We start from the raw sequence: 23,231 nt of genomic DNA on the forward strand, positions 1-23,231 counted from the left end.
CATCGATTTGACAGACGTGTCTTAGGAACCTGTGGGCAGGCTTCCCTCACCCACACAATCCTTCTAGCCCTTTCTTCAGTTTCACAGGCCCCAGAGAGATGCCTCTTTATCTCAAACTCCCTGATATTTCTGGTCAGAAGTATCGCTGATTTTTTAAAAAAATATCTTTATTGGAGTATAATTGCCTTACAATGTTGTGTTAGTTTCTGCTGTATAACAAAGTGAATCAGCTATATGTATACATATAGCCCCATATCCGCTCCCTCTTGAGCCTCCCTCCCTCCCTCCCTATCCCACCCCTCTAGGTGGTCACAAAGCACTGAGCTGATCTCCCTGTGCTATGCGACTGCTTCCCAGTAGCTATCTATTTTACATTTGGTAGTATATATATGTCAGTGCTACTCTCTCACTTCGTCCCAGCTTCCCCTTCCCCCCACTTGTGCGCTCAAGTCCCTTCTCTACTTCTGCGTCTTTATTCCTGCCCTGCCACTAGGTTTCATCAGTACCGTTTTTTTTTAGATTCCATGTGTTAGCATACGGTTGATTTGTTTTTAATCTGCCGTAAAGCAATGAGGATTTTCAGGTCAGTCAAGACCAAATGTTAACATTTTCAACCTCATAGTCACTCAGATATGTTCTCTACATTCCCATTTTTCACTTTCATATTTTCATTTTTCACTTTCATGTTGACAGACTAATGGTATGATTTAAACTACGGTTTCTTAATACAAAACTTCTGTTTAATTGTTAGTTGCAGTTATCAAATTGTAGATTTCCAGGCTGGAAAATAGAAACAGTTCTTTTTTATTCTTAATACTCATCCCTAGGATGAGGCATTAATTGCAAGGCAAAGTACTTTCAAACAGCCAAAGCAGGAAAATAGGAATTGTTCTTTTAGGATGCATTGGCTAAATGCACAGATAAAATTTTTATGCCATTTGTTTCAGGTTGTTTTTTTTTTTTGTTTGTTTTTTTAAATAAATTTATTTATTTATTAATTTATTGGCTGAGTTGGGTCTTCGTTGTTGTGCGCAGGCTTTCTCTAGTTGCGGCAAGCAGGGGCTTGCAGAGCACGGGCTCTAGGCGCACAGGTTTCAGTAGTTGCAGCACACGGGCTCAGTAGTTGTGGCTCACGGGCTCTAGAGCACAGGCTCAGTAGTTGTGGCACACGGGCTTAGTTGCTCCGTGGCATGTGGGATCTTCCCAGGCCAGGGCTCAAACCCGTGTCTCCTGCATTAGCAGGCGGATTCTTAACCACTGCGCCACCAGGGAAGTCCCTGTTTCAGGTTTTTGATGTACCTTATTCAATAAGGATTGAGTAAGGTAGCTGAAACCTATTTTAATTAAATCATATCATGAAGTATTTGTTTCAGTTATAGTCAATCCTCATCTCATTTTAAGCTATAAAATATTTAATATTTTCTGCCAACTGTTAACAGAAACATTTTATGTTAATTGCTAGCGTGGTTTACAGTTCTGTATACAGTCAGCCCTTCGTATCCACAGGTTCCACTTCTGTGGATTCAAACAACTGTGGATCAAAGAAAAAAAAATTTCGGAAAGTTCCAAAAAGCAAAACTTGAATTTCCTGTGAGGCAACTATTTACATAGCAATTACATTGTATTTACAACTATTTACATAGCATTTACACTGTATTGGGTTGGCCTTCGGTTTTTAAGTAAAAATAAAAGACACAGTTTTCATTTTCACCAAGAACTTTATTTTTTATTTTTTAAATTTTATATTAAAAATTAAAAAAAATTTTTTTCAGTTTTGGCTGCGTTGGGTCTTCATTGCTGTGCGCAGGCTTTCTCTGCGTCAAGCAGGGGGTCCTCTTCGTTGCAGTGCGCTGGCTTCTCATTGCGGTGGCTTCTCGTTGCAGAGCACGGGCTCTAGGCGTGAGGACTGCAGTAGTTGTGGCACGCGGGTGCAGTAGTTGTGGCACGCGGGCTCAGTAGTTGTGGCTTGCAGTCTCTAGAGCGCAGGCTCAGTAGTTGTGGCTCACGGGCTTAGTTGCCCCACAGCATGTGGGATCTTCCCCGACCAGGGATTGAACCCGTGTCCCCTGCATTGGCAGGCGGATTCTTAACCACTGCACCACCAGGGAAGGCCCCACCAAGAACTTTATTGAACAACATATTCACCCTTTTGTTCCACTACCTTCTGCCATTTTTTAGGCAACTTCATAATTCAGTTTTCCCAAAACTTTTTATCTTTTTGAACAAAGAACTGTTCCAGGTGCCTTTTACAGTTTTCCAGGGAATTGACATTTTTTCCGTTAAGAGAATTTTGTAAAGACCGAAATAAGTGGAAATCCGAAGGTGCAATGTCTGGTGAATACGGCGGGTGAATCAGAACTTCCCAGCCAAGCTGTAACAGTTTTTGCCTGGTCATCAGAGAAACATGTGGTCTTGTGTTATCCTGATGGAAGATTATGCGTTTTCTGTTGCCTAATTCTGGATGCTTTTCGTAGAGTGCTGCTTTCAGTTGGTCTACTTGCGAGCAGTACTTGTTGGCATTAATCGTTTGGTTTTCTGGAAGGAGCTCATAATAGAGGACTCCCTTCCAGTCCCACCATATACACAACATCACCTCCTTTGGATGAAGACTGGCCTTTGGTGTGGTGGGTGGTGGTTCATTTCACTTGCCCCAGGATCTCTTCCATTCCACATTGTTGTACAGTATCCACTTTTCATCGCCCGTCACAGTTTGTTTTAAAAACGGAACATTTTCATTAGGTTTAAGTAGAGATAGAGAATCGCATGTGGAAATAAGGTCAAGAAGGTTTTCTTCACTTAACTTATGTGGAGCCCAAACATCAAAGCAATTAACATAACTAAGCTGGTGTAAATGATTTTCAGCGCTTGATTTGGATATCTTGAGTATGTCGGCTGTCTCCTGCATGGTATAACGTTGATGGTTCTCAATTAATGTCTCGAATAGATCGCTATCAACTTCAACTGCCCGACTGTGAAGCATCGTTCAGCGCGAAATCTCTAGCATGAAACTTTGCAAACCACTTTTGACACGTTCGATCAGTCACAGAACCTTCTCCATACACTGCACAAATCATTTTTTGCGTTTCAGTCGCGTTTTTACCTTTCTTGAAATAATAAAGCATAACATGCTGAAAATGTTGCTTTTTTTCCCTTCCGTCTTCAATATTAAAATGGCTACACAGATATTCACCAATTTGGATAAGTTTTTTTTAAATCATGCTGATACGACAACTGTCAGAATACAATCTAACAAAATTGTTTCGAATGAAGTTAAAGACAATTAAGTGCTACTAGAGCCATCTTACGGGAAAAAAACAAACAAACCTTTTGGCCAACCCAATATTGAGGTATCATAAGTAATCTAGAGATGATTTAAAGTATATGTGCAAGTACTATACCATTTTATATAAGGGACTTGAGCATCCTCAGATTTTGGTATCTGGGGGGGATCCTGGAACCCCACATGTACCGAAGGATGGCTGTACTCTTCTGTTTCTCTAAATACATGGGAAAAGTCTAATCTTGATGTTTAAAAAGGTAAATGGACTTTTTTCTCATTCTTATTTAATTATTAAAAAAAACTCAAAATACCAATTTTATGTACTTGTTAACCCAAGGAATACCATATCTTTACCATACTCCTTGTTTTGTAAATAGCTTCTAGTTTTAGTTACACATTAAATTTTATTATTACAGGTCAGTGAATAAGAAACAACATATTGATCCATCTTGTCTTTTATCCATTTTAAATTACTAGATGTATATAATTTTAATCCTTGCTTAATACTTTTAGTAATCTATCTTACAAAATGTTTTCTATAAAATAGACCTCCTTGAAATGAGTGTTAAAACTTTTATTTGAATTTAAAAATGAGGTTAGGTTATTTTGTACAGAAAATGTGTTCGATTTACCTGATTATTTTGATAATAAGATAATAAAGATTTGATAAAATATGTAAGACAGTGATTTGATAATAAAGCTACATTCTAGTTAGTTTATAGGGCAGACTTTTCCATAAATTGAATCAGCTAAATATGCAGCTTCAGTGTTTTGATGAAAATGTATCTAAAGCACATCATAAGATGAAATAATTTTATCAAATAGTATTTTTGTCAAAGGTATAATGAAGTTAAAAAGATTTGATTTTCTCAACCCTTTCTGAGTTTTAGAGGTTAAGCAAAGTTCCAGTACGTGAAACAATAGCAGGTGTGATTAACTTGATAAGTTATGATGAAGTCTTTGGCATCTAACCAAGAAACTGAAAAAATGAGCAGGCACTCTGTGACCTGGGTCACAACTCCTTTTGCAAGTCAGGTAGTTTTCTGTTTTTGCTTTCATGAGACCTAACTGATTCATTAACTTATAGATCCTTAAATATAATATTTGATGTTAAGTTATTATGTGATTTGTTTTTTTTGGGCATGTACCATGGCAGGAGTGCAAAGATTTGAGTGATGTTACTATAACAAACCTCCTTCCAGTCCAATCCTCTTACATATTTGAGCAAGGTTTTCAGTGCTTTACTTCTGTACAAAAGAAAATAGGAATAGAATTAACACTCAGTGCCGACTCATTTTAGTAGTAAGATACAGTCATCCCATGGACTCGTTTCATTATAAGATGCTTTTCCATTGCAATTTTTACTTGCTGTGTTTATCAAAACTTGTAATATATTTGTTTTGTTCTGATCAGTCGTGTGCTGCTAATAATTGATAGCTCAATGCAGAAGAAGAGTAACCAGAGAAATTTAAAATTTTAACTTGTATGGATATTTTTGCAGTAAAGAATGATAGAGTGGTTAACAAAAGACTTTACATTGGGATAAAATACTTTGCGGAAAGTGGAATGGAATTTAGAGGCCGAGTGTTTTTTTTTGTTTTTTGTTTTTTTAATTTCTTTGCCTTCAAATTCTCAAGTCAGTTTAGATGCTGGGCAGATGACCTCACATCACTGGGTGAGTTCATGGGAAAGAAGTAAAGGTATGAAATTACTGACTACCGAAGGAGCGCTTTTTCATTAAAACAAAAATAGTGGATTGTATCAGCAATAAAATATCAGTATCTAAATTTACAAAAATGTATGGTACTTGGATTCCAATGAATATATTTAAGGAATTCTATTTTAAAATATAATATTTCAGGAATTATATTCTTTACAGCTATTTAAACTCATGTTTGAAAAATTTTATATGACAACTTAAAAATGTATGAGGCGGTTTTTGGGGGATACATGATCAAAAAAATCTTGAAGATTACTCCAGCTATGTGCATACCTAGATTTATTAATCTTAGGCATATATTCATTGACTGCCTGATGAAGATTTTAGCTTAGATGTACCAGCTTTTTACCTCTTCTCCTACTGCTTGCTTTTTATATTTTTGTAATTTCTTCTTTGGTCATTTCTGTGGTATTTTTGCAGAACATATTGAAACCTGTATTTCTTATTAAATCAGCTTTAAACATTGTCTCTTCACTCCTTCTTTACCAAGATGAGACCATGCCCTTCCCCCTTTCTATGCCCTTTTGTAACCCACTTGCTTTATTCATAAGTTGACATTATTTTATATGTATTATGTATCCATCCATCCATCTATCTATCCATCCATCCAGTTATCTGTCTATCCCTCTGTGTCAGTGCTAGATCGAATAGTGTGTTAGGTTTGCTTGTCCTTCTCTGGGTTCATCCATCACAACCCATAGACTATTTGATGGAGTGTATTCTAGCATAAAGTTTAAATAAATTCTCTTCTCAAATTCCATCAATTACATCAGATTGTACCACATTTTAGACCATGACTCACTTGAATAGTTTTTTATTTTTCCTGCAATTTTGTTTACTTTTTAATTGTCTTTAGCATATTCTTAAATTTTTCTCTTTCAAATTATTAGGATACCATTCTGTTAATTTTCTCCAAAGATCTCTGTCTCAGAGCCTTCTGTCTTGTGGTTGCTCTCTAGACCTGCTCCTATATAACTATTATCTGCAATTCAGGGAGGAAGAATGAACGTTTTCTGGCTCTTTTACATTTTTAGATCATGGTTTCTTAAGGAAACTGGTAGTTTAGAGTCTAATGTGTAACAATACAGGAAGGACAAGATGTTGACAGAGAATATACATAGGAAAAGTGGTATCTGGAGATCTGAGGAGAGGCTTAGAAGGAGAGATTTTAAACAGGATGTAGTCATGGTTAACCTAACTCCTAGTGTCTCATTTCAGTAAACATTCATCGAATGCCTACAATCTGGCGGGCACAGGGCTGAATTTAGGTGCTGAGATGCCCAGATGGAGGAGCTGGGGTGGCGGCGGCCGGCTGCCAGTGCACCTGTAAGCAGTTGATACAATGTAGTGCATGTTATAAGGAAATGTGTTCAAGGAATTCTGGGAACCTTATGTTTTCGTCTTTAATGCTGTAATTCTCTTATGCCTTCCGATAAGCACGATATAACTGTGCTCATAAAGTCTCAAGGCGCAAGGGGTGTTTCAGATAGGAAACAGTTTAAGAAGGTCAAGGGGGATTCAGTGGATAGCCATGAAAGAGAGGGAGAGGGGAGTGGTGGTATTAGAAAAAGCCACCAAACTTTACCATTTATTATTAGTGAGTGATAGGTCCAAATAATACAGCAAAGTGTAATGAACCGTCTTGGGGGGATGTGTCTCGACAGCCCTCTGCCCTGGAAAAAATCATACTGTTGTAAATGAATTTTGGTGGAGATCTTAAACTGGGCACCTTAGTGCTTTATCTCCTCTGGACCAGCCCTTATTCTGGAGTTTTCTCCAGACTAGTTCACCGAAGAGTAGAATAAGACATTTGCATCATCTTGCCTCCGTAGCCAAAGGCTCTCTCTTACTTTTGAGCTTCTCTCTGTTGAGATTTTAGGAAATCCATACACAATACTCCCTTTCCCCCCACCCACCCCAATTCTGAACTGAAGTAGTCATGGGGATCAGTAAGATAGAGACAGGAAGTACACAAATCAAAGATAAAACACTAACAACTGGTACTTATTATGTGTCAGGCCCTGTTCTAATCTCCATAGCAACCATATGACATAGGTTCTCCTATTATCTACATTTTACAGATAAGGGAAACTGGAGCACGGAGAGGTTAGGTTAGGTTAAGTTAGTTACCCAAGTCACACAGTAAATGGTGGAGCTGGGATTTAAAATCGGGCAGTTTGATTCCAGAGCCCAGCCTCTTACCACTGTGTTTTCCTGCATCTCATTTCACCTCTGGTACTGAGAGAGCTCTTGCAGAAAAGGGCTTTAGGACTGTTGGCCAAGTGGGCCTCCTGATACCTCCCCTGTGCATTACAGACTTGGCCAGGCCAGCAGGCCACTGCAGGCCTCCCCTGTGGTGTGGACGTGCAGAGCCCACGTACCGGTTCCTTCTCCTGAATGCTGCTAACTCGATCGTTCACCCTTCCTCTCCTTAGGAGGACAGAGCGAGTGGCTTAGAGGCCTCAGGAGTGTTCTTTGGAGTTCTTCCACATGGAAACACAGGGATGAGGAGTAAAATATTCTCTCCTTAGCACTCTTGGTTCAGTTAAGACCAGGTCTTTTGGGAAGTTAGCGTAGGTTGGGCAAGAGCTGAAGAAAGGACAGCCTTCCCCCAAACAAGATTTAACCTAAGCACCTGAGGGTCACATAGCTTCAGCTCTGTGTCATTGTGTGTGTGTGTGTGTGTGTGTGTGTGTGTGTGTGTATATATATTTTTTAAATTTTTTAATTTTTGGCTGTGTTGGGTCTTTGTTGCTGCGCGCGAGCTTTCTCTAGTTGCGGCGAGCGGGGGCTACTCTTCGTTGCGGTGCGCGGGCTTCTCATTGCAGTGGCTTCTCTTGTTGCGGAGCATGGGCTCTAGGTGCGCAGGCTTCAGTAGTTGTGGCACGGGGGCTCAGTAGTTGTGGCTCGTGGGCTCTAGAGCACAGGCTCAGTAGTTGTGGCGCACGGGCTTAGTTGCCCTGCGGCACGTGGGATCTTCCCGGACCAGGGCTCGAACCCATGTCCCCTGCATTGGCAAGCGGATTCTTAACCACTGCGCCACCAGGGAAGTCCTGCTGTATATATTTATCCACAATAGGTTTCCCTCGTTTAGATCCCACTTTCATATGCTGCCTATTTTATTTGAAGGCAAGGAGAAAACAACAGACAACCCCCGTCCCCCCACCCCCCAAATCAGGTCATTTTAAATAAGCATCCTTCCTCAAGTTTCCTGAAACATGCAAAGTTGACTTTAACTTGTTCTCCCACATCACTTGCCATGGAGAGAGGGAGGCAGAATGGCACAGTAGAAAGAGCATAGTTTTAGAATGAGAAACTTAGGTTTGACTCCCAACTTTGCCACTGACCAAATTAATTAACCTCTCTGTGCTATTCTTTCCCTATTACTCTGTAAAATAGAGGGTGTAGGACCTACCAGTAGGGCTTGTTGTGAAGCTTAGAACTAAAGTGTACTAGGTAATTGACACAGTAACAAAAGATAGCTTCTCTTGTAATAAAGATATGAAAAAATACAGACTTAGACTTGTGGAATGCTTTAAAAATAATTTCAGCAGTTTTATACAAGCAAGTTTCTTAGGCAAGTCTCTTTTACACTACTGGGAAATGGTAATACTGGTTAATATTTGGGTATACTGTTTGGTTATTGCAGGCACACTCATGTATGAAGGTGAGTGTATAAAACTAATTTGCAAGTATACCTCCTGTACGCAGTATTTGTTACTTATATGTTGTATGCAGATTGTTTTTTAAATTTAAGAGTTCATATCTTCATTTACTTTTTTATTTCCAAGAGTCTAAATTTGCATTCAAAAGCTTCCAGTGCTTTTTTCTTTGTCCTTCAAACTAATGCATTAAAAGATTGCTGCTGCTTTCTTCACAACGTTTTAGTTTAGTTGAAGAATACCCTAAGTTCTGAAGCCATACTGCTTCTTAAGAGTTAGTTGGTTGTATCTTGGGACATGAAATAACCAAAGGATGTAGGTGCCTTTTTTTTTCTTCTCTAAGCCATTTCCCGTGTCAAGTGTCATCCCCTCCCCCACTCCATGTTGCACAAAACTTGATGTATTTTGCTTGTTTGTTAGGTAGGCTCGACAAGTCTTTTCTAACTGCGTCCCCCTTCCCCACGTACCACTTGGTCTACTTGGGGATTAGAGCATATTTCCTTGAGGTTTGTTTGCCTATTCAGGAAACCAGACTTTATGAAAGAGAGAAAGAAACAGAAGCACGAAAAACTAATACAGAGAAGGGTGAGCCACTACACAGAATTGACTTAGCAGCTTGCTCCTGGAAAGAAAACTCAGTATTGATGATCTCACAAGACCTACATGTTTTTGATTGTGTCCCTTCAGCAGAGTATTGCTTCTGCCTTGGTTTGAATCCTCAATCCAATATTTAATCATCGACTTGAGCAAGTTGCGTAATCTTCTGAGCCTCAGTTTCCTCACTTGTAAAATGAGGATGATAACGGGATCTGTCCTTTAGGGTTGTTGTGAGGATTCAAGACAATAATACATGGAATGCATAGTGTGGACCTGGTAAGAGCACAAACATGTATCGAGTCTAGATTTGAACCCACATCTGCCTAGTTCCCAAGCCACGTTCTTTCCCTACCACATAGGATATTGCATGGCGTGAAGTAGATTATGTAGGTGGTAGCCTGGGTCCTGAAGTAGCAGAGAGGTTTGATGAGGTTAAGTGACCACCGGGATCACAAAGCTAAAGCAAGGCAGAAGGGAAACTGAATGAAGGGTTTCTAACTGCTAGTGTAGAGTCGTTTTCCCTACAGCATCATGCCATGAAGACAACGTCTTCAATATCTAATGGTTTGTTATCTTATCAACTATATTGCAAGCTTCGTGGGGATTTCAGCTGTTCAGTCCATGGTGCCGTCTGATTATAGGCCTGGAATAGTTAGAAGCTCAAGACGTAATGCAATAAGCATGACTTTGGCATAATGACTCAAGTGTATGTGTTGAATCATCCAGTGTGGACACTGGTAATTAAATAAAATTTACTAAAATAAAATCTGACATACTGAGCTTGGTCCTAAAAAGATTGACCTGAATTTCAAATGGGTAGTTTTGCACATACAGATCATAAAACAAGTAGTAACTGTGAAGTTAAATGTATGCTGACTGTAAGACCCAAAAGTTTTACTCTTAGGTGTCCAAGGGAGATAAAAATGAATGTCTACACAAAAACCATGAAGAAAATCAGAAGTGGTTAAAGAGGTAAAAGCAATGAATGAAGTAATAGTTAGAAATGATACAGAGAAATAAATATGAATGAAAATAAGGAAAAAGTGTGGATTTGATCAGGAGTTTGTCAATCAATACTTTAAAAATAGGGATAGAAACTAGATGGTGAGAATTTTTCTGTTCTTTAGAATGAAATACAAGGACATCTTAAAAGGCTCTCAGCCTCATTGGTCATTATGGAGATGCAAGTTAAAATCTCAGTGAGATGCCACTTCACATCCACTTGAATGGCTATATATGTAAGGCAGACAGTGCTAAGTGACGGTGAAGGTATTGAGCACCTGTGACTCTCACATGTTGATGGTGGACATGTAACCCGGTACACACATTTAGGAAAACAGTTTGTTTCCTATAAAGGTAGATATACACTAACCCTATGACCCAACAGTTCTTCTCTTAGGTATCTATACTTGCATAGATACATAGAAATAAAAATAAATGTCTACATAAAGACTTGTTCTTGAATGTTCATAGCAGCACTATTCATAATAGCCCCAAACTGGAAACAATCTAAATGCCTATCAACTACTGAGTGGATAAACAAAGTACTATTCACCCAGAATAAAAAGGAACAGGGAACTGATAACATGCTACAGCACGGATGAACCTCAAAACATGCCTGAGTGAAAGATACCAGATGCAAAAGACCACATATTGTATGATTCCATTTATAGGAAATGCCCACAGAAGAAGATGGACAGAAAGCAGATCAGTGTTTGTTTGGGGCTGGGGGAAGGACCTGGGGTTGAGTGCAGTCAGGCCTGAGGGAACTTTTTGGAGTGATGGAAATGTTCTCAAACTAGATTGCATGGGGGATGGGGGGTGCACAATTCTATACATTTCCTAAAAGTCATTGAATTGTTCACTTAAAATGGATGATTTTATGGTATATAAATTATATGTCAATAAAATTGTTAAAACTACATAAACATATTTAGAATATATTAGATTATTTATATCTTTAAAACTATTAATTTTTAAAGACATCAGAATTGGTAACTTTTAAGAAAATGCCAAGGTTTAACTGAACACTCAGTCCTCTGTGATTTATTTAGTACTCAAATCCTCTTCCAGTCTTCCTTCAGCAGCCAGTTGGTGGTCAATTTTTCCTTCAGTTAACCAATTGGCTAGTTAGTTCACACAAAGTATAAAGTAACCGGGGTGACTGTGCAGTTGCTTGTAGTTTAAGGAGTCCTTTCTGTCTAATACAGGGATTTCTGGTTTTGCTGTTCCAGGCATATTTGGTTCCTCAAAATATCTATTTCTACTGCTTTTTTCTTAGGCTGTAAAATGTTACCACTTCCTGCTAGTGCCCTCAACTTAATCCTTAATCCTTTTCCTCTTTCCATGTCTTCACTCTTTTCTTCATTCCACAAATGACCAAGGCTTTTGTTAGTTTATTTTACTTTCTCTGTTATTCCTTTGCCTATTAAAATAAACATTTACAAACATGGAAATGATGGAAGCATGGTTTATTTTGGGTGACATAAAGCCTTTCTTTTGGGAAATGTTATGAGCTAAACAAACACAATCCCTGCTTACAAAAAAAAGAAAGAAGAAGAAAAAGGCTTCCATAATTGTATAGTGAAGAATAGGTGTCTTTTTTCCTTTCAAATTTCAGGTTTTACTTTTAGTAGAAAAATGGTAGAATATTTGGGTCTGTGACATGTAGCAGTTAAATCCAAGTTAGTTTTTGGGAGAAGAGATTAATATTAATAGTGTAATTAAAATTGATTAAAAATACAATTTCAAATTTGATTTGGAAACTTACAGTGAAAATATTCTGTTCATCTTGTGACACTTATTTTTGTAAATTTTCTAAGTAATTTCCAAATATCTTATTTCTAATTGCTTTATTCTCTGACATATTTAGCATTATTTTATTATTTTTTATTTCTTTTTTTAAAAAATAAATTTATTTTAAAATTTATTTATGGCTGCGTTTGGGTCTTTGTTGCTGTACATGGGCTTTCTCTAGTTGCAGTGAGCGGGGGCTACTCTTCATTGCGGTGCATGGGCTTTTCATTGCGGTGGCTTCTCTTGTTGCGGAGCATGGACTCTAGGCATACGGGCTTCAGTAGTTGTGGTTCATGGTATCAGTAGTTGTGGCACACGGGCTTAGTTGCTCCGTGGCATGTGGGATCTTCCCAGACCAGGCATCAAACCGGTGTCCCCTGCATTGGCAGGCAGATTCTTAACCACTGCACCACCGGGGAAGCCCTATTTTTTATTTTTTAAAATATTTATTTATTTATGTAAGTATGTATGTATGTTGCACCGGGTCTCAGTTGTGGCATGTGGACTCTTAGTTGCGGCATGTGGACTCTTAGTTGCGGCACGTGGACTTCTTCTTAGCTGTGGCATGCATGCGGGATCTAGTTCCCCGACCAGGGATCGAACCCGGGCCCCCTGCATTGGGAGCATGGAGTCTTACCCACTGGACCACCAAGGAAGTCCCAGCATTATTTTAATATTTAATTATCTTTTTAGTACTTCCCTCCAAGGCTGCCGTAGGTTATAAAGTTTTTTTTTAATGAAGAACAGGAGTGTTGTGATTCATTAGTGATGTTCGCCATAGCTTGAAATGGGGAAGTGATTGTCTGAGTGCCTTGTGTTTGCCCCCAGCAGCTTGAATGTAGGCTTTGGATCAGGCACACACCAGTTTGAATCTTAATTCCATCTCCACTAGCTGTGTTAATTTCAGAATGCTAAGTAACTCAGGTGTAAAATGAGGATATCTCATAGGGTTATTACTATGATGAATATAAAATACTTAATGTAGTGCTTGGTGCTCAGTTATTAGTCCATGAAAATAACTCTATGCTAAGCTTGTATCCCCAGGATTCCGAGTTAGAGTAGTCCAAATCTGAGTATTTCAATAATCTATCCTAATCTCTGTGCATGCCTTGAAGTTATTTTAACATGTAATTTTTAAAGTGAATGTGTATTACTCTGTTAATGTATCATGTGAAATATATTTTATTTAAAAAAACCACACAAGTGAATCAATATTGATTTAATTCTTTGGTCAGATTTAAACTTCCTTGTAGTGAAAGTGGACAGTGAATTAAAACTTACTCTGCTTGTGAGTTTGAGATGATTCGCAAATGATTGATTGAGTTAATAGTGTATTCTTTGAATGATGCTATCTCAGTATATGGTAACTTGAAATTATGGAATTTATTAAACATCTTTCTAACGTTTTCTGATCGTGAAATATGCCAGTTGCGGTTCAGTGGCTGTATTCTTTGGATGTCCCTCTGTTCTCAACCAATTGTAGTTTGTGTGGGTGGAAGATTTTAATAGGAGAGAATTGTCTTTTGTCTTGATTTAAAGAAGTTTCTCGAAGGATATATATCAGAGGTAGTGACCTGAATGTTCTTACTGTTTTTTAGGCCCCCTACCCCCCATCTTCTGGGATACTCAGCACCACTCATTTCTGACCCTTTCTGGCATTCTGTGGATGCATTTTCTGTCTTCATGTAATATATTTCATTTATAATTATCTCCTAGTTTCATTGAAGATTCAATTTGTATTTGTTTCTTGTTTGCTTTATTGTTTTGGATATGATTTTAGAGAGCAGAGATGGTGGTAGAAATGTTTTTATTCTATCAGGAATACTGTGATTGAGAATAACATAAATGACTTAATTTAGATTGGATGTTTAAGAAAGATACATGTAGAGAAATAATACCTAAGCTGAGAAACGACAGATGAGTAGGAGTTAGCCTCAAGATTTCAAGGCAGAAAGAAAATCATGAATGAGAGCCCCGAGACTAGAAAACTGTGTACACTGGGCCAATTAGAAAAGGCCAGTGAGTGAAAGGAAGATGGTCCAAGATGTGGTTGAGATAGAGGGAGGGGCAGGTCACCTAGAGAGCTTAAACAGCATTAGCTGAATCAGAAAGCCTTGTGTTGGACACTGATAAATGCCAGAAGACACACTCTGTCCTTCAGAAGCTTGTAGTCTAGTTGAGGAGATGACCCATTTATATTAAAAAGTTTATATAATGTGAGAGTGCGGGGTAATGCATGAGCAGTAGAGAGTTTTGACTTATAGGAATGGGGGAAGGAGAACTCACTTTTGGTTGGGGTTCTTATGGAAGGCTTCTTGAGGGGGATAGAATTTGATCTGAGCTTTTCCCACATGAGTAGGGCTTGAACAAACAGAGTTGTTAGAGGGATGGAATCATCTGAGTGTCGGCGTGTGGAATGCAGGAAGGACAGTAGCTCAGTGGAGAGGAGGACTCTTCTAGGGGTGTGATGTGGGAGGTAATGCTTGAACTGTAGCTTGGGTTACCTCTGATGTTCCAGTGGTCTGCACGTGTCCCTGATAGAAATATTGAATATAACTTGTTGAATGCTTACTGTTTGCTTTCTCATTGTAAATAAAGAGCTCTACAAGTAATCCAGTGTAACTTCTCATTCCTTCTACAACATCCTCATCAAATGCTTTCCTGTTCTCTCTTCAGATAATTCCACTAATGGCGAGCTGGCTGTTTAACACAGTGCTAACTATTCTTATATTAAAGAGCTATCCCTTTTCTTTTAACTTTCTTTAGTAGATCCTACCAAAGATGGCATCATGTCTTGTTTTAGTCTCCCCTGGTCCAGGCTACATATTTCTAGTTCTTTGATTTATTCTATCAGTGGTATCATTTTTAAACCCCTCTACATCTGGAATGCTATTCTCCAAGATAGTCTACTTTATCAGTGATGCTTTTAAAATTTATTCTTCAGAATTGAATGTAGTATTCTAAATGTTGAGGAAACAGTGACCAGGGCTTTTAGTGATATTTGTACTTCTTAAAGTTAGCTAGATCAGCAAAGATTGATGAACTTCCTTTGTGAGTCTAGTCAGTGTCTAAATTTTTAGTCAGGTCAGCTTTATTCCTTATGTGGAAAAGCACATCGGGGGAGGGGTGACAAAGAAAAAATAATGATCATCACGCAGATTGTTGTTTGGTTGCTGGTACTGCCAGCTTAAGTCCGAAAAGGAAACAATATCTTTACATAGTATGGCCGTATTAGAATAAACTCTTTGTGATGTTAACACATCTGTTATAGAACGGGTTGGAGTGGGATCTTGTTAAAACAGATTCCAGATATTTCTAATTGTGAAAGTTTCAGAAACTTAAATCTTTAAAGTTAAAAGAGGTGATGATATTTGGATGTAACGTTTGATTTTGGTAGTTGACAGCAGTAATTGATTTATAACTCATAGTTCTGATATAGCTTTGTTTTACACATACACAGTACTTTGTGGTTTATTTTTGGACTCAATATCAATTTTATTTTTGTCATGGTCAGAAGTATTGATAAAAATTCCCAAAGATCATTAACTTACATAAAATAATCACTAAATTTCTTCTTCATATTGTGGCATTCTAAAGATTAAGACTATAATTTGACTTAATTTTATAGTGTAATTTATTATTGAAAAGAGAAGTGAGCACAAGCCCCTAAACCAGGTGAGTAAAAAGGAGGAGGTGACCAGCTTATTCACAGAAACCGTTCTATCCAAAATATGTAATCAGGGAATTCCCTGGTAGTCCAGTGATTAGGGACTCCACGCTTCCACCGCAGGGGGCCCAGTTTCGATCCCTGGTCAGGGAACTAAGATTCTGCAAGCCACGTGGCACGGCCTAAAATAAAATAAAATAAAACTACAAAATATGTAATCAAATCATTTGTTGTCTCCTGAAACATCATCTTCCTAAAAAGCACATCTACCCATCTTGATCCACCTGGGCTGTTAACATCTCAGTAACTAGACAGTCACAATTTGGGCAACAGTAATTGTTGTGGGCAAGACTCATCAATGGATGCTAAAATTCATGGGTGAAAGTATGATGAGAAAGGGTGCTTACATGGTCTTAAAATATCACCGCCCACCCCCCCCCAAGAAAGGTACAGAGGGAAAACCAGTAATGTTACAGTGGAGAGACCTGGTAGATACAACTGTAACCAATGACCAGAGTTACCATCATCAGCAGTGAGATTGGGACAACATCATGTACCTTCTGGTATTTTTTTTATTGAAGTATAGTTGATTTACAATATTTCAGGTGTACAGCAAAATGATTCTTTTCCATTATAGGCTGTTACAAGATATTGAGTATAGTTCTGTGTGCTATACAGTAGGACCTTGTTGTTTATCTATTTTTGTACATAGTAGTATATATCCGTTAATCCCAAATTCCCAATTTATCCCTCCCCTCCCTTCCCTTTTGGTAACCATAGTTTGTTTTCTGTGTCTGTGGGTCTATTTTGTAAATACGTTCATTTGTGTCATTCTTTAAGATTCCACATGTAAGTGATGTATGATATTTGTCTTTCTCTTTCTGAGTTCACTTAGTATGATAATCTCTCGGTCCATCCATGTTGCTGCAAATGGCATTATTTCATTCTTTTTTATGGCTGAGTAATATTCCATTATATATATGTACCATCTCTTCTTTCTCCATTCATCTGTCGATGGACATTTAGGTTGCTTCCATGTCTTGGCTATTTTAAATAGTGCTGCTGTGAACGTTGGTGTGCATGTATCTTTCGAATTAGAGTTTTTGTCTTTTCTGGATGTATGCCCAGGAGTGGGGTTGCTGGATCATATGGTAACTCTCATTTTGAGTTTTTTAAGGAACCTCCGTACCGTTCTCCATAGTGATGTGCCTTCTGGTATTGATGTACTTAGAACGGCACAACATTGCTTCTGTGGGGCCTGTCAAAATGCATAACCTGAATTCAGTCATGGGGAAGCGTTAGACAAACCCAGATTGAGGGACATTTTACAGAATAACTGCCCAGGACTCTCCAGGTGTCAGGGTCACGAGAGACAAACCGTCCCCAGTTGGAGGAGGCGTGACAACTGCAGTGTGTGATCCTGGACCTGAAAAAGGACATCAGGGGGGCAGTTGGGAAGAAATTTGTGTAAGGTTGGCTCTAGATTATTTCATAAGTCTTGTGTTGATGGTTCATTTCCTGGTTTTGATAATTGTAGCTGTGGTTTTAATAAGATGTCATCATTTGGGGAGGCTGGGTGAAGGGTACACGGGAGTTCTTTGTACTGGTTTTGGAACTTTTTGTAAGTGTGGAAATTCAAAATGAACTTAAGTAACAACAACAACAGAAACTCAGAAATTCAGACTCTCATGCTTCTACTTTATGACATCTCTTTTGATTGGTCAAGGGGCTGGTTTCTCTGCTTCTTAAATCTCCACTGTGATCTGGATAGCTGAGGTTTCTAAATAAGGGATTTTGGAATAGTAAGGCATTGCCGTATTGGATTGCAACTACAAGTTGAAAGGTTTTGTTTAATTAATTAATTTACTTATTTATTTTTGTACAGAGCTGTAATTACATCTTTGGGTTTCCAATGGCTCTCTAGGTTATTTGAGCATTACTGTTAGAGCCACCAGAATCCCTAGCTGGAAACTTAGCTCTGTAATTAATTTACTGGTTTGTTTCTGTTTTTATTATCATGTTCTACATTCAGGTTAGTCCCATGGATTCTTCTGCTGTGTATCATATATTGTTGAATTTCATATTTGTTGGTTGTCTTTTAGGAAGAGCTGATTTTTGTATAAAAATGTTTTACTTAAAATATCATGCTAAACATCTTATTTTTCCTCTCAGAAAAGACAGTCTGGAGTTTTTATAAATATAATGAATAAGTAAACTTACACTGGCATAAGCACCAAGTGGTGACCTTTTATTGGGTGTAATAATTAGAATGGAGGAAATTAATACATTGGGAAATGTTTCTGTTACCAGGAGCAGTTGTTAATGTATGACTCATAGATTCTTAAGTCTAGGAGAAACTTGACGAGACTGTTTTGACCAGTGTGGGAGAGGAAGAAAACATGGACTTGGGATTCGGAAGACCTACTTTTGCATCCCAGATTCATCACTGATTATTATTGTGTCTTGGACAGGTCATTTAACTCTTGAGCCTTAAGTTTTTCATCGTAAAACTGGAATGATAATAGCACCTTTCAAAGTTATTGTGAAAGGTAAATGAAGTAGCATACAATGTACCTGGCCTAATGTGGGCATTTCATATATGCTGGCTCTGTTCTTTCCTCCAGCTGGGCTTATAACTGTGCCTTCTGAAACTGATGAGATTCTGCTTTGCTTATAAATACCTACAAAAAGACGATAGCGTATGTTAGTCATCTCTACTGGTATTTCCCAGGTCTTTTTGTTTGGAAGTTTCCCCATATCTCCTATCCCAGAGAAATTATTTTCTTTTATGTGTTAGTCACATTGACTGTTACTCCAAAATCTGTTAGACAGGTGTCACTCATTTGCTACTTTCCTTGGTGATTTAGTCTTTTTATCTGAAATCAATCATTTGATACAAATAAATATTAAATTTAGAAAATTTTATGAGACAAAGGCACAAGATGTCCAGACATTTGAAGTATTTCCATGTAGTTTCCTTTCAAATTTCAGGTTTCACTTGGCATTTTGATCCTCTGAGAAGGGCCAGTTATTCCCATGGTTGTGAGAGTGAACATCATTGTTTTTATGAGTTATACACGGAAGTGTTTAGGGCTGAAGGGGCATGTCTGTAACTTACCTTCAGATGGTCAAGAGAAAATAATATATGTGTGTGTGTGTGTGTGTGTGTGTGTGTGTGTGTGTGTGTGTATCAATATATAGAAGAGGGGAGAGAGGGAGGGGGGGAGAATGACATAGCAGCCGTGGCAATATTAACAATTGGTGAGTTAGGGTGAAGGGAGCTCTGTGTGCTTCTCTTACAGCTTCTAAGTTTAAAACTATCTCAAAATTATACTGGATTGAGTTATATTCCTGTACCCTGAGGAGATGTAAGCCAGTGGCATTTTCAGAGGGAGGGAGGTTGGAGGCACCTGGGTCAGCATAGAGGAATAAGTAGTAAGTGAGTAACTGAATAAGTAGTCACTCACTGGCAAAAAATTAGTTGTTCCTTTAACCTTTTTTTCTTAGAACAGAATTTTTTGGCAGAAGGTCCTATATAGATAGAGAGTAAGCTGCTGCTTTATCAAAGCAGAGACGGCTGCTTGGAAGTAAAATCAGATGCTAAAAAGTAAAGAATTAAAAAAAAAATATTTACAAGTTGTATACAAGGATAAGCAAAAGGTAGAAGGCAGAAATATTAGGACTTTAAAAATTATCCAGTGCTCAGATAATCTTTCTTCTACCTGAGAGATACGTTAGTTTTCTATAATTAGCACTATATCCTACTAGCTAATAGATATTAATTTATCCTTTATTTCAAATTGCTATGTGATTTCAAAGGTAATATTTTGTATTCTTAATAAAGATTTACATGATATTTATTATTTTACCCTTCAAAAAGCATCTTCTAACTAAAAAAAAAAATTTTAAACCCTTTCTCTTTTCTTTCATGTCATTGATGGCATCTCTTTTGGGAACTCAGAAGCCAGCCAAAGGTAAGAGATTTGGTTTATTATGTGATGCTTGTGAAGGTCTTATGTGCATGTTTTTGAAGTACTGGTAATTTTCTTCTCAAAAATAAAAATATTTTCTCTGGCATTTTTATAAAAAAAAAAAAAAGTAATGCAAGCTGTCAGCCTGTTCATAAATCCAAAGCCATTTATTGGTGTAAGAGGTTTATAGAAAAGCTCTATTTGTACTTTGACCAATTCTGTCCAGTCTCCTGGCAACTACAACACAGATTCCTTTTGTGCCCTGCTGTTCGCCGTGGATTGGCTCGAAACCGCTCGTTCCATACTGTGGTCAGAACCATAGCAGGCAGACTCATCCATGTTTCTCCTGGGACAGCTGGGGACACATTCTCAGGCCAACAGAAACCTGCCCTGGCCCACAGCTTCCTCAAGGGAATATGCTTTCATCTGAGATTTGAGCCCAGATTCTAAAGAAACTTCTGTGGTGTGGGTCAGTTCCTGTATCTCTTAGGGAATGTAGTTGGGCCAAAGTAGGCACAAGGACTGTATTATTGAATTGATCATTCTCTGGAATTTTCCAGGAAATTTAGATTTTTATCTACATTCTTGGAGTTTGGTTTAAGAGTCCGTGGTTGAACTGTAATTCCATTCTCTATTACTGTTGCTAAAGTATGTATAGACTTGTCTGTTGGGACTCTGAATGATTAAAAAAAAAAAGTTTAACATGACACTGACTTCTTTATATATGTAGAACTAATTTCATTAGTTTTATCTTTTCTGTGAAAAGATGCTGCATTATTTTTGTTTTCTTAATTTTTGATGGAGCAGAGGCTGGAGATTAATTCAACTGTATCTTAACGTTTAGAGAAAATGTGTTGACATAAAAAATATGGAAGGGCCAACACCACATTATTAACATGGTGGTTCCCTCTAAGGAGAAAATGCTTGGTGAATGGGAGACCTTTATTCCTTATGTTTCGGTGTTATTTGACTTGTTATAATGAATGTGTGTTTCTTCTCTGTTACTTAAAAAAAAGTTGTTGTTGTTTTTTTTTTTTAATTTTAAAGGAAAAATGTTTATTTAGAAAGAAAAGGGCTTGTCTGCTTTAGGAAATCTGTGGCTGGAAGATACCTATAATAATTTACAAAGTTCCTGAAACTTAAAGAGGACCATTCAGCGTTGTTAGTAAACAAGAACTGAGCATTCCTAGTTCCCAACTTTGTACCAGGCTGTGTCACCTTCCTGTAACTGGGGAGGAGAGCGAATCCAGCCTGTGGTGAAGGGCCTGGTGGGGAGTAGACGAAGGGCTCAAAGGCTGGGTTCAGCTCCCAGCTCCCCCACCTGCTGGTCACCAGCTTCTTGACTTCCTTGTACCCCAGGGCCTCCCGTGTAGTATCAGCCGTTGTTGCGGTTACTTTAATGGTAGCTTCTCTACTGGAATTGAGAACAAGAATTGTGAAGGAACTCCCTGAATTTAAAAAAGAAAGAAAAGAAAAGAAAAACCCGCAGTCGTCGGGAGAGGAGTGCCATTTAGAGCCTGTTCTCTGAGATGTGCACACGGATGGGCGGTTCCAGTGTGAGCTAAGCTTACAAGCAAAGAATCAGGGTGGTGTCTATTTAACCTTGGTAAGAGCAGAATCAAATAAAGTGCTAAGAGATGAGAGCTGAACGCTAGAACAGAAGAGACTTAATTTGAGCTTCACATCTTATTTAATCTCTCCCTGCTGACTAGTGTAGCTGGAAAAGCAGCCCCCACTGGAGGTTTTGATCTACAGTCCTTTGGGACCACCTTCCACCTTCCACCTTCCTTCTTCTTTTCCTCCCCTTCTCTGTTGGAGAATTGCTAACATAGAGAGCCAGCACTATTGACAGACACATGTTTAGCTCTGGAAAAATGTTGAGGATTAGTAATGTACCACATAGTGCTGAGGCTGGGTGGACGGCTTCTGGGCTCCAGGGTTCCCACCTCCTCCGGGGTGTTGTCCGTCACTGGGCTTCTGCCTACCCTTTTGGCCTTGCTTCCCCATCACTGCCCCACCCCAGGGAACAAATGCCTCGTGCCACTGTTTTGCACAAAGATGTGGGTGTTCTGATCCTTCCTTGCTCTAAAGGTGTTTCTAGCCAGTTGCCCTTTTGGTTGCCCCCAGGGCCCCTAGCCGCTCACTGAGCTGTTTTCCTGCTGCACTCCGGGAACTGCTCTTAGCTTTGCAGCCATCTCCTCCTGCAGCGATTTGGCCTGTGCTATCCCTGTGGTCCCCACCCCACACTGCACCAGTCTCACTGCAGCTGTTTTTCAGGGATTCTCAATTTCTGGTCCAGGTATAAGCGAGCAATCTTGCTTTCAAAAGCTTGCTCTCCTTTCCCCCCTTCTTTCCCTTTTAGGCTCTTTCCCTCCCTCTCTCCATCATTTTGCATTAATTTCAAGTAGAAGTGGATATAGGCATGCATACTTAATTTACCATCCTAATCTAATTTCCTTTTTAAAAAAATGTAACTCTTAGACCTCTGGTCCATATGATAGCCTTGTGAGTTCACACAGAAACATTCTTCTGCCAACTCCAAACTCATAGCAGGGACAGATAAGACATTTTAAAATATTAAAATCATGTCATTATATTCAAAAACAACATATGTCACTGCAGGGACTAGCAGCAGGCTGGGGCCGAAGCAGCGTATTTACTGGGCCTTGAGATCAGACGCAGGTTTTCGGAGGATTGGAGGTTCAGCCCTTGCAGACTAGAGGGGACCCTGTGTACGGTTGAGGACCAGAGAAGCTCACCACGTGAAAACTGATTTGGGTGAGGCTCCGTCAGGAAAGAAGGCTTAAAAAAAGATTTTTGGGGCTTCCCTGGTGGCGCAATGGTTAAGAACGCACCTGCCAATGCAGGGGACATGGGTTCGAGCCCTGGGCTGGAAAGATCCCACATGCTGTGGAGCAACTAAGCCCGTGCGCCACAACTACTGAGCCTCCGCTCTAGAGCCCGCGAGCCACAAGTACTGAGCACGAGTGCCACAACTACTGAGCCCGAGTGCCACAACTACTGAAGCCCACGCGCCTAGATCCCATGTTCCACAACAAGAGAAGCCACGACAGTGAGAAGCCCACACACCACAACGAAGAGTAGCCCCCACTCTCCGCAACTAGAGAAAGCCCGTGTGCAGCAACGAAGACCCAATGCAGCCAACAATAAATAAATAAATAAATAAATAAATAAATAAATAAATAAATAAATAAATTTAGGAAAAAAAATTATATATTAAAAAAAAAAAAAGATTTCTGGCCACCAACATTGAGCCAATTTCTGTGTAAGTAGGAGGGAGTAGAGACATTGGGCTTTGGAAGGACCCAAATCTGGGCTTCAGTAGCTGGGAGTGGCAGCGTAACTATTCGTGTAAAGGGGGGCCAACGGGGGAGGAAAAAAACAGGCAATCACGTAAACCATAAAATGCAAACTCCCAATTCAGATGTACTTGCAAACTAACACATAAAGCACAAGAGGAAAACTGTCATCAGGAAGTGAGGCAACAAACTCCAAAAGTGGGAGTTTGAAATGCAAA

At 39.0% G+C, this 23,231-nt stretch overlaps 1 protein-coding gene across 4 annotated transcripts in view; it reads left to right on the forward strand.

The window, feature by feature from the left end:
- Positions 1-23,231, forward strand: part of KIF13B (kinesin family member 13B) — a 190,946-nt gene that overhangs the window by 42,186 nt on the left and 125,529 nt on the right. For all 4 annotated transcript variants that reach the window (XM_057547830.1, XM_057547831.1, XM_057547832.1 and 1 more), the window contains exon 3: positions 19,684-19,696. In XM_057547830.1, coding sequence (XP_057403813.1) covers positions 19,684-19,696 — 13 coding nt within the window. The remainder of the gene's footprint in view (positions 1-19,683; positions 19,697-23,231) is intronic.

The sequence above is a fragment of the Balaenoptera acutorostrata genome, chromosome 6, assembly GCF_949987535.1.
Source record: "Balaenoptera acutorostrata chromosome 6, mBalAcu1.1, whole genome shotgun sequence".
In the NCBI taxonomy this organism is placed as follows: domain Eukaryota; kingdom Metazoa; phylum Chordata; class Mammalia; order Artiodactyla; family Balaenopteridae; genus Balaenoptera; species Balaenoptera acutorostrata.